The 11603-nt window shown below is 39.5% G+C and overlaps 1 protein-coding gene across 1 annotated transcript; it reads right to left on the reverse strand.

Moving 5' to 3' along the window:
- Window positions 1–9473: 9473 nt before the first annotated feature.
- Window positions 9474–11218, reverse strand: LOC110629518 (methylesterase 3). Its single transcript, XM_021776524.2, has 3 exons — window positions 10793–11218; window positions 10130–10261; window positions 9474–9957 (listed from the first exon to the last, which is right to left on the reverse strand). Exons 1-3 carry the CDS (start codon window positions 11156–11158, stop codon window positions 9676–9678), a joined length of 780 nt encoding a protein of 259 aa, XP_021632216.1. The 5' UTR covers window positions 11159–11218; the 3' UTR covers window positions 9474–9675.
- Window positions 11219–11603: the final 385 nt, after the last annotated feature.

The following is an 11603-nucleotide window of genomic DNA, read 5'->3' on the forward strand; positions in this document are numbered from 1 at the left end:
AAGGGTAAAACCATGTTTTCATAAAATATTTTAATGAGTTTTATGTTTTTAATCAAGAAAGAAAATGAGTTTTTGCATGAAAATAATCTTGGAGGAAGACCCAGGTTCGGCCGCCGAACCTCAAGATTCGGCCGCCGAACCTCAAGATTCGGCCGCCGAATATGTATGCGGAGGCACGTTCGGATCCCGAATGTGGCCTGGCTAGCCACCTATAAAGGGGTCCCTTAGCCGAAAACGGGCGAGCTTTTCTCCCCATTTTCGGCCAAGGTGAGCTCTCCGCCGTCCCTCGCCGATCTTAAGTTTCTTCCTTCCATTCTTCATGATTTTTATGAGTTTGCAACCTTGTTTTGAAGATTTTTGAGCATAAAGCAAGTTTTGAAGCTTGGAAGACTTAGGAGCTCTCTCCTTCCGTTCTCCAAGTTTAGGTTGCCTCCCCTCTCGATCTTCAAGAGGTAAAGGTCGATCTTGAACTCTTTTTATGTTTTAAACAAGTTTTAAGTTGATTCTTGGGAAATGATGCATGTGTTAGAGTTTATGCATGTTGATAGGGTTTTTGTGAGTTTATGACAATGTAGGTTGCTGAGTTGCTTTTGATGTGTCGTAGTTGGGGTTTAGGATAGTTTGAAGCCCCTAGGAGCTGATGTATGTTTCTATGCATTTTTTGTTTGAGTTGTATGCTTGATTGAAGGTTTTGGGAGGCATATGTGCATGAGGAGCCGAGTTTCTGCCCTTTTGGCAGAAACCAGGTTCGGCAGCCGAAGGACTTTCGGCCGCCGAACCTGCCTGGGAGGCAAGCCTTTCGGCTGTCGAAGCCTGCCCCCGAAAATGGACTTTCGTCTCTGGAGGGCACTTTCGGCCGCCGAAGGTGCCGCCAAACCTGCCTGACTTTCGGCTCTGGAGGGACTTTCGGCCGCCGAACCTGCCGTCGAAAGTGCCCTGTTCAGCCTTCCTTTGCATGTTTTGCATGATTGTTTTGAGGTGTATCAGGGGGTTTTGGGGGGATGTTTTAGAGTCATGTTCTAGTATGTTTGGTCCCTCATCTGAGTCCACCTGTGTAGGTTCGGACCCGAGGAACCGAGGACCCCAGCAGTGAGTCAGCTGCTTCAGTCATTGCCAAAGCTAGCTGAGGTGAGTAGAATAAACCTTTACGTTTTAAAGCGAATAAATTATAAAGTTTTGAGCATATTCATGCATCATGAATGCCATGTGATATACTAGGTTGTTTGCATTAGAATTCACGAATATGTTGCATTGCATTCTATGATATTGATGTGGATTGGTTATTGGATGATCCTTTAGTCCTCATATGATATGATGTGATATGGTACGGTATGTCATGGTATGGAAGTTCGGTTGACCCATTCTACGTCCCGGCACTATGTAAGAGAAAGACCGGTTGACCCATTCTACGTCCCGGCACCTTGGAAATGTTATGTTATGATATGTTTAAGAGAAAGACCGGTTGACCTATTCTACGTCCCGGCACTTTGGAATGTAGAGGACTATTGGTGACAATATCATCCGTGATATGATTTGTCTGTGATGTGTTGCATTCCATTATGGCATATGATTCAAATGTTTTATTATTCTGCTCACTGGGCTCTAGTAGCTCACCCCTTTCCTTAATCCCCCAGGGTTGCAAGTACGGGCTAGACAGAGAAGTCAAGATGGATGAAGTCATGTGTTGTAATAGTTAGAATGTGGACATGCTAAATTGTAAAAATGATGTAAAGTTATGAATAGTTATGTTATGTAAATGTTGATTTTGAGATTGAGGTTTAGAAATTGTGCTTGACCAAGTTTGTATAGTAATCCCTTTTGTAAACATGATCTATGTTTTATGATGCTTATGTTCTACCAAGCTTGTGTATGAGGAGTTACCCCATTGGAGCATTTGATGAGAGCTCCAGTGTGGGGTTTATGTTTATGTTTATGTTTATGTTTATGAATAGTGCATGCACAGGTATTCAGGATGAATGTTTGGCTTGCTACGGGGCCCGGCGGCCTTAAGCCGATCTGGATCCTAGCGCCGGTAGCAGTCTGATTTTCGGGTCGTTACAATCATTTCATGCCAGGCCGTAGCATGAGGTCCTGGTCTTCCTGTCATGTCATACATTATTTACCATTTTCCCAGGGCCTCCTCTGGGCACCTGGTCTTCAAGTTCCATATCCGTGCCAGGCCGTAGAATGGGGTCCTGGTCTTTCATTTCCGTGCCAGGCCGTAGAATGGGGTCCTGGTCTTTCCTCAGGGACTAATTGGGTCATCCAACATTCACCCACATCAACAACAAAGAATGCGATGCAACATATTCGTGAAATCTAATGCAATCATCCTATTGCATAATCATGATGCATGAAACATGATAAAAACATTTAATTTCTCAATTTAAAGGATTAAGTTTAGTTCCACTCACCTCTGGCTGACTCTGCAAACTCTGAAGCAGTGCTCACTGCTGAACTCTCTGGTTCCTCTGGTCCGAACCTACACAGGTGGACGCAAATGAGGGACCTAACATACATAAACATAACTCTAAAAACATCCCTCATAAACCCCCCCTAAAACACCTCAAAACAATCAAAGAATTCATGCAAAGGAGGACTGAACAGGGCACTTTCGGCGACAGGTTCGGCGGCCGAAAGTCCCTCCAGAGCCGAAAGTCATGCACCTTCAGCGGCCGAAGGTTCCCTCCAGAGACGAAACTCATGCATGTTCGGCGGCACCTTCGGCGGCCGAAAGTCCCTTCCAGAGCCGAAAGTCATCTTTCGGGGGCAGGGTTCGGTAGCCGATCCATGCTACCACAGGCAGGTTCGGCAGCCGAAAGAACCTTCGGCTGTCGAACCTGGTTTCTCCCAAAAGGGCAGAAACTCAGCTCAACATGCATAAACGCCTCCCAACCCATTCAATCATGCATTTTCCTATTCTGCAATATGCATACTCAAGCATACAAGCTCCTAGGGGCTCCAAACTATCCTAAACCCCATCTACAACACATCAAACATGTATATCCAACATACATTGCTCATAAACACACATTTAACTAAAAACTCAACATAAACCTACACATGCATTTCTACCCCAAGAAACTTCATAAAACTTACTTAAAACATGAAAGGAACTATGGATCTACTCTTACCTCTTGTAGAACGAGAGGAGAGACGATCCGACTCGAAGATGGGAGAGATCCGCTCTTTGGTCTCCAAGTTTCCAAAACTTGCTCTTTTTGCTCAAATCTCTTTAAAACAACATAGAGTTTGTTAAAACATGAAAGATCGGAGGAAAAACATCAAAAACGAACCAAAGGAGAGCACGAACTCACCGTGGCCGAAAATGGGGAGAAAACTCGCCCGTTTCGGCCATGGAGCTCTTATATAGGGCTGGTAAACCACCTTTCGGCAGCCGAACGTGCCCCCACATCTCATGCAAGTTCGGCGGCCGAACATGAGGTTCGGCGACCGAACCTTTTGAGACTTTCGGAAGCCTAACATGCCCCCCTAAACCATCTCACGTTCGGCGGCCGAACTTGAGGTTCGACGGCTGAACCTGGAAATGCCTCCTTGGTCATTTTCATACAAAACTCAAATTTCTTTTTACTTAAAAACATAAAATACATTAAAGTATTTTATAAAAATATGGTTTTACCCTTCTAGAGGTTTCCGACATTCGAGATCCCACCGGACGGTAGGGATTCCGATACCGGAGTCTAGCCGGGTATTACAATGACGGTCAAGGAGCCACTGATGAGGACGTCCTTGTTATTAGGGATATCCTGGTGAAGACAACTGAGTCCAGATCGACTGAGGGAATACCCCTCCAGAAGGAGTCTTTGGCTACTTCTGCAGGGGTTACTGAGGAGGTTGGGAAGAAGCGCCCCCTTTCATCTGATGCTCCTGCCCCCATTCCCAAGAAATCTCGGGGTTCTAAGCGTGCTGCCCCTGCATTGCCTCCCCTCGAGAAGGAGAAAACTGCAGTGGTGCCCCTGCTTTCTGCTTCAAATAATGATATCTTGAATGCCGAGGACATCACCCATCAGACTCCGGCGACCGTGGTTGCTGAAATAATCCGAGAACGAATGTTTGGTGGAGTCACTCAGGCTTCGGATCCTCGCCTGCTGGCCCTTTCTGGTCATCTGGCCAGCTCTACTCAAGAGCAGGCAGCCTTCCGAGCTCGGTCTAGAGAGCAGCTAGGAAACACTGCCAGGGAGATGCTTTTGATGGTGAGTTCTGTTTGGTTCTTTTCTACTCTTAATTCGTTTCTACCTTTCTCTACCTCTCAGTTTTGCTTGTCTTCCTGTTTACTAGGTTACTGGCATATTCATGGAGATGGATGCCCGGGATCGTGCCCTCAAGGACTCGGTGGACCGTCGGATCGAGGAAGCACGTCTTGAGGAGAACTTATCCGTGTCCAGCGATGCCCGGGACAATCTCGCCGCGGTCCAAGAGGACTATAGGTCCCTCCAGTTCGATTTACACGCAGCCAAGGAGGCCCGTAAGAAGGCAGAGGAGGAGACATCTGAGGTGCGAAAGCATGCCCAGTCCCTAGAAGCATAATTGTCTCACATCCGGAGGGTTCTCCAAGAGTCTGACGAGAGGGCAGCTGCGGCAGAGGTTCGTTGTGGAGAAGTTCTGAAGCAGTTGTCCTCCACCGTGGATGCTCTGCGCGAAAGGGACGAGGCCGTGAGCCAGAAGGAGGAAGTTCAGCGCCAGTACGAGCAGCTGAAAGTAAAATTAGATGTTGTGATGGCTCAAAAGAGTGAAGCTGTAGCTCGGGTTGTGGTCCTGAAGCAGGAGCTGAGTAAGCAAGCCGATAGCATTAAGGGCTTGACTTTGGCAGCAGAGGAGTCTAAACTTCAGAATCAGCAACTCTGCCAACAAGTCAAAACCCTAGAGATGAGATGCTCAGCCCTGTCTGAAGAGGCCAAATTAGCCGAGGATAAGGTCCAGCTAGAGGTTGAGAAGCATTTGAAGGAGTATAAGGAGTCCCCCGAGCTGAAGAAGGAGATCCAGCAGGCCAGTGAAGCTTACCTCCAAGATTACAAGAATTCTTCTGAGCTAAGAGCCGAGATAGCTGAGGCCTGCGAGAGACGACTTACGGAATATAAAGCTTCGAATGAGATGAAAGAAGCCATATGGTATAAAGGTCTCCGCATGTTCGTCTCTGGCTTCAACCGAGGTTTAAGGGAGGCCAGACATAATCCATCCATCCCCTTGACTGTACTTCAAGCCAAAGAGGAGGATTCTGATGGTGAGGATGTGATCTACAGGGAGGATGATATGCCTTTGCCCAAAGGGACTTCTCTTACTGCAGCTGGGCCTTCTGAGGCAGAGTCCGAGCTGGATACGGAGGATGTGGGAGTCCCCGAACCTGAGGGGGGCGACATCGAGCCTCAAAAGGAAGGTGTAGAACTAGGAGAGGGAGGTGCTGGACCTTCAGGGCTGGAGATTGTTCCTTTTGTAGGTGCTGGGGAGTCTGATCGAGAGGAGGCCAGACCTCCCGTGGGCAGCAATGTAGACAATGTAAACACAGATAGTGTAGACAGTGTAAGGGATAATATAGACGCTAGTGTATCTGAGGGTGATGCCCCTAAGCATGTGAGTCCTCTGAGGACGGTCTTTCCTCCACCAATCTTAGATGATTAGATTGTAAATTTCTCTATACTTTTTAATGAAATTTTACTTTTGTTCACTGTTCACACTTAAACTGTTCTGCCTATTTTTCAACTTCATAAAGCTACTTATATTGTTACAAGCAATCTGGCTTGTCAAGAGTGAAATGTTTAAGCCATGTACTTGATAATTTTTCTAAGGAATCCACTGTATTGTTTTTCCTTTTTACCTTTAAGCCCATCAGGACCAAAACTCTATCAATTGTCTGAACTTTTGACTTATGCACCTATCTATTTTACTAAGATATTCTTGTTCATAAGCTTTTTCCGAGCTGAACTAGTCTTTAACCATGAGCTCGGTTCTTAGCTATATGTCCGATCTTATAAGAAGTCAGGTCACGTACCTTTTAATGGTGACGAGCAGGGCTGACTTTTTGCTTTTAGTACTGACCTGTCAGGGGATGAAGTTGAGGTCTCTTCTGCTCATACCATTGGGTTTCTCCCCGAGTTGCCCCTTTACCTCCTCAACATTTCACTACATGAGTGGTGAGGGGGTAAATCCCTAAACTTTGTTTGTAATCACGTGGGCTTATTTTAGCCGACTTTACCTTTCTTCTTGGTTATGAGTTCGGATGTCTGTTTATGGCAAACTGACTCGAGCTGTGAGCACAGTCCTTTGCCTTCGTTTATCCTCCTATGTGTTCCTACGTTTATGGGCCTTTTCATAGAGGGAGCTGGGAGCTCGGTTCTTTGCTCTTTGCTTAGGTTTTTATGCCTATAGTTCGTGACGCTGCTTATTTCGCGAGCTCAGGAGTTCGAAATTTTGCTTTTTTCGCTTTGGTGCTCCGAGCTCGTTTGTGAGGTCGGACTTAACCTTTCCTTTTCCGAGCTGCCTACCCTCGAGCGTTTTGTGGGTTCTTTGCTGTTTAGACCTCTCTCTGGGCTAGTTGAGCTGGTTTAGGACTAGCGGTCACTTTTCGAGGTCGGTGCCTCTTATGATTGCCCCAATCTTTTGTGGGAGGTCGGAACTATGTCCTTTTACCTCCCTGGGATCCGTAAGGTCTTCTATCTCTCTGAGATCTCTATATCTCATTGAGATCTTCTCGTGCCAGGAGATCTCGGGGATCCTGGTTTTCTACCTCCCTGAGATCTCTATATCTCAGTGAGGTCTTCCATCTCTCTGAGATCTCTATATCTCAGTGAGGTCTTCTATCTCTCTGAGATCTCTATAACTCAGTGAGATCTTCTGGTGCCAGGAGATCTTGGGGATCCTGGTTTTCTACCTTCCTGAGATCTCTATATCTCAGTGAGGTCTTCCATCTCTCTGAGATTTCTATATCTCAGTGAGGTCTTCCATCTCTCTGAGATCTCTATATCTCAGTGAGGTCTTCTATCTCTCTGAGATCTCTATATCTCAGTGAGATCTTCTGATGTCAGGAGATCTTGGGGATTCTGGTTTTCTACCTTCCTGATATCTCTATATCTCAGTGAGGTCTTCCATTTCTCTGAGATCTCTATATCTCAGTGAGGTCTTCTATCTCTTTGAGATCTCTATATCTCAGTGAGGTCTTCTGGTGCTAGGAGATCTTGGGGATCCTGGTCTTCTACCTCTATGAGATCTTTATATCTCAGTGAGGTCTTCCATCTCTATGAGATCTCTATATCTCAGTTAGGTCTTCCATCTCTCTGAGATCTCTATATCTCAGTGAGATCTTCTGGTGCCAGGAGATCTTGGGGGATCCTGGTCTTCTACCTCCCTGAGATCTCTATAATCATTAATTGTAAAATTTTATATTTTTATATTTAATTGGATAAATTATCTTAAAAATTCGTTATAATTATAATAAATTTAAAAGTTAAAATTTTATAATTTAAAATTAAAAATTTTAATTATAATAATAATTAAACGCAAAATTTGATCTTTTTACTACCATTAAGCTTTTTCAAAATATATGTATTATCCTTTTTAACTTTATAGTTATACTATGTAAATTGTTTAATAGTTTAATCTCTAAAATCAAGTGGCTATATGCTTATATTATAGTTAATTATACGAGAATTATATGTTTAAAATTCATTAAACGTAATTATTTAAACAATTTTTAAAAATATATAACAATAAAAATTTTGCTCAAATTATTTTTCTTTCTTGAATTCTCTTTCTCACTTTCTTTTTCTAATAAAATTGAAATTTATTTGTCCAATCGATTTTTTATTAAATTATTATTTTTTAGAAAATTAAAAGAAAATCATTAATCTATAGAAGGCACTTATTTTATTTATTTACCATAATTAAAAATAAATAAATTAAAAAAATATTGTTTTTCTTAAAAAATGTTTTTTAAAAAATAAATTAAAAAAATGTTTTTAAAAACAATGTTCAGGCGATTGTTCAAGTTTTGCAGTGGGAGAGAAAAAAATGGCAAGAGTCCAACAATGGGAAGCATTTTGTTTTAGTCCATGGAGCAGGAGGAGGAGCTTGGGTTTGGTATAAGGTAAAGCCGCGCCTTGAGGCGGAAGGACACTGTGTGACGGTGCTAGACATGCGGCTTCCGGCAGGCACCCTAAGACATTCGATTCAAATTGAGATAATTAAAAAAAAAGTAAAGTTATAGAACGGAGAGTATGTTTTTAATTTGAAAATTCAGTTTAATTTTTTATTTATTTTGATTTAATTTGATTTTTAATTTTAAGAATTTTAATTATTTTAATTTGATTCGATTTTAATAAGAAAAAAATAAAAAAATTAAACCGGATAATAATATATTATTTTTAAAAATGTAAAGAGATTAGATATAATTAAAATTAAAATATTTCAATTAAATTTTAAAATATTAAAAATAAAATGTAAAAAATAAAAAAATTTATTAAAAATTCAATCCATTAAATTAAATCCAACTGAATCAGAATGATTCGATTTAATTCAATTTCTATCTAAAATTGATTTAATTCAATTTTTATAAATACTAAAATTTTAACTTTTCAATTTAGGCAATTCAATTTGATTTGATTTTAAAACTAACCAATTGAATATTTAATTTAAATACTAAAAAGGCGACAAAAATATGTTTTCTTATCTAAGTTTCAAAACCAGAACTTCCCATTGGAAGTTCTCCATAAATAATGCATATCATACAACAGGAAGTTATTCAATTTGTACAAGATATCAACTATTGATTTTGATAATATTTATATTATAATAAAACAGCTATATATATACTCTAATTTTATTATAAAATTTCTTACCAATAATGATTTTTTAGTCTAAACTACCCAATAATACTATGTTAAGTTTCATTAATATTTAGTTAAATTATTTCTATTTATCGTAGTTCATTAAGACAACTATCTCTAAGGAATTCGGCAAAATAGCCCCATAACTTCGGGAGAAGGGGTGCCTCCTCACAAAGGGGTCGCAATGACCAGACATGTTTGTTTTTCGTAAAAAAATACCAATTGAAGGGGAGGTCCTCGCCCACAACCGGCCAAAAAGGGAAGGACCTATTAGTAGAATATTTTAGTGAAAATTATTTTTCTTTTTTTTAAACAGATTTTAATACATTTGAACGAAATAAAAATATAAGATTCAGAGTTCAATTTTAAAAATAAAAGGATTGATCCGTTAATTATATTAAAATTTAAAGATTAAAATGTAATTTCTCCGTTAAGTTATCGTAATTATAAATTAATTAATTTTTTTACTCAATTTAATTAATGATATTTGATTATTTTATTTTATGATGCATATAATTGAAGGATGCATTTTTCATATCAGATTTATCAAAGGCCAAGAAATTTTCCAATGAAAAATATGGATCAATGAAGAGAGTTAATATCCTGTGCAATGATGATAAAGTGGTAACACAGGAATTCTAAAGATGGGTCATTGAATATATATAGTATGATTGAGATGAACAGTTCTTATCATATGCCAATGGCTTCCAACCCACAACAACTTTCCAATCATCTGCTAAACATAGCACACAAATATACATATGATTAAGATTAATGTAGCATTTGACTTGTTCTTCATGGATGAAATCATTTGACTTCTCTTATTATCTGCATGAATTCACAGGTAGTTCTTGGCAATCTCAAGGAGACAAGAACACAGCTCCTGTGGTTTAGAAAACATGACCATGTGATCAGAATCAGCAATAACCTTAACTTCATCAGTAGGATTATTTTTTATCATCCACCTCTGAAGCTCCTCCTTGATTATCTTATCCTGGTTACACACAATGTAAATTCGAGGAATTGATCCATATTTCTCTCTGGTGACTTCTATATTCTGTGCATCTGCATGACGACGGAAAGGAACAGATCTTACCAACAGATTAGCTAGAATCAGATCCTGCTTGTTTCAAGAAAACGAAAAGGTCATCAATCAGCTGTGTCCAATTATAGCAGTAAAAGGTTAGGGGCGAACTGCGCAGCCTGAATTTTAAGAAGTTCAAGTTTGCTTCGTCATTCACATCCTAGAAAAGATTGACGTAATAGTAAATAAGAATGCATGATATTATTACCTCAGCTGGGGAAAGCTGGTACAACTTGGTTTCGAGGAACTTGGGTCCAAACAAAATGGAGCTTGGAGGGTTGTTTGGTCCATCAGCAAAATAATATTTTGTGTCCATATATGAATCAACTTGTCTGGCATACTGTTTCATCAGAAATAGTTATCACCAATTAATAATCACAAACGGAAAAAATTGCAACAAGAAATTTATAATATGCAATCGTTGTATATAAAAATTTTGTTTCACTATATCAAGAGTCAATATCTAACAATCCTATCTTGTTATTGAAATATAGTATAATTTCTCAAAATATTAGCATTTAGGGAATTGGTGTACTTACACGTGTCAAAGATAGAATAAAACACAACACGATAATAGAGGTAATCCGATGGTGATGGCCGCTGGCGGCTGGCCACCACACATATAATATTATTGTCTTTGTTATTTCCGGCCGCCGTTGGAATTCTTTCGTCATTAAATTCAACCTTGAGAACTTTCTTACACATGTAAAAATCACTGTTTTCTTCTCATGTGATCATTTCCGATTAAAATATGATGACTTTCATTTGAAACTTTTACAGTAAAGCTAGAAGCCATTTGAAGAGATGAATAAATTAATTAAATCAAATCCTTTTCATGCCTATTGATTCTTTCAAGTGTAAAAAATGGTACCTCTTCAGATAGAGTAGTGAGACTGAGGTCAGGGCCAGGCATAAAAGCTGCAGCAAAGACTCCAGCAGAAATTTTCTCAGGAAACCTTTCCATGGCGGAAGATATACAGAGCCCACCCATACTGTGACCTACTAGAATCACCCTCTCTTGTGGCTGCAGAGACATCATGAATTGCATCAACGGCTCAAAATATTCAGACAATGAATGGATATCGTCAGCTTGCATAGGATGTATTCCAGAAGCAGCCATGTCCAAAGCTGTAACTTTGTAACCAGCTGATTTCAGCAGAGTAGCCACCTTATACCAACACCATGCTCCATGACAGGCTCCATGGATCAACAAAAAATGCCTCTGTCTCTCCTCCATGTCCTAACACTTTCCCTTTACTCTGAATGAAAAATTTTTCAATATTGTTTCTATATGAGGACGATGATGTTACTCTTATCCATATATGTCCAAACTTTGTCACATTGCTCTAATTCAAGGGCCCTGTACTGGCCCTACAGGTGGATTTTTTTTTATATCCAATTTGACCAAATTGACAAATTTGATTATTATATAATTAAATCAGATTTATAACAGGTTTAGATTTAAAAAGTAATACTCATGTTGGATATATTTTACATATTATGTACATAACATGGTATTTAAACTCATTTATATAAATAAATATTTAAATATATATTATATTTTTTATACTTTTTACACATATTATATATTATATATAAAATAAATATTAAATATTTTATTTAATTACTAAAATTTTAAAATATAAATTAATTTTTAAATTATATTTTAAATAAATTATTAA

Source organism: Manihot esculenta, chromosome 13, assembly GCF_001659605.2.
Source record: "Manihot esculenta cultivar AM560-2 chromosome 13, M.esculenta_v8, whole genome shotgun sequence".
NCBI classification, from domain to species: Eukaryota; Viridiplantae; Streptophyta; class Magnoliopsida; order Malpighiales; family Euphorbiaceae; genus Manihot; species Manihot esculenta.

Bases quoted from the DNA above. Each gene is read 5' to 3' on its own strand.
- LOC110629518 (XM_021776524.2), bottom strand. From the start codon at position 11,158: ATGGAGGAGAGACAGAGGCATTTTTTGTTGATCCATGGAGCCTGTCAT. The intron at 10,262-10,792 runs GTACCATTTTTT...CTGATGAAACAG, and splicing joins TCACTACTCTATCTGAAGAG to TATGCCAGACAAGTTGATTC. The intron at 9,958-10,129 runs GTAATAATATCA...TGAAACAAGCAG, and splicing joins ACCAGCTTTCCCCAGCTGAG to GATCTGATTCTAGCTAATCT.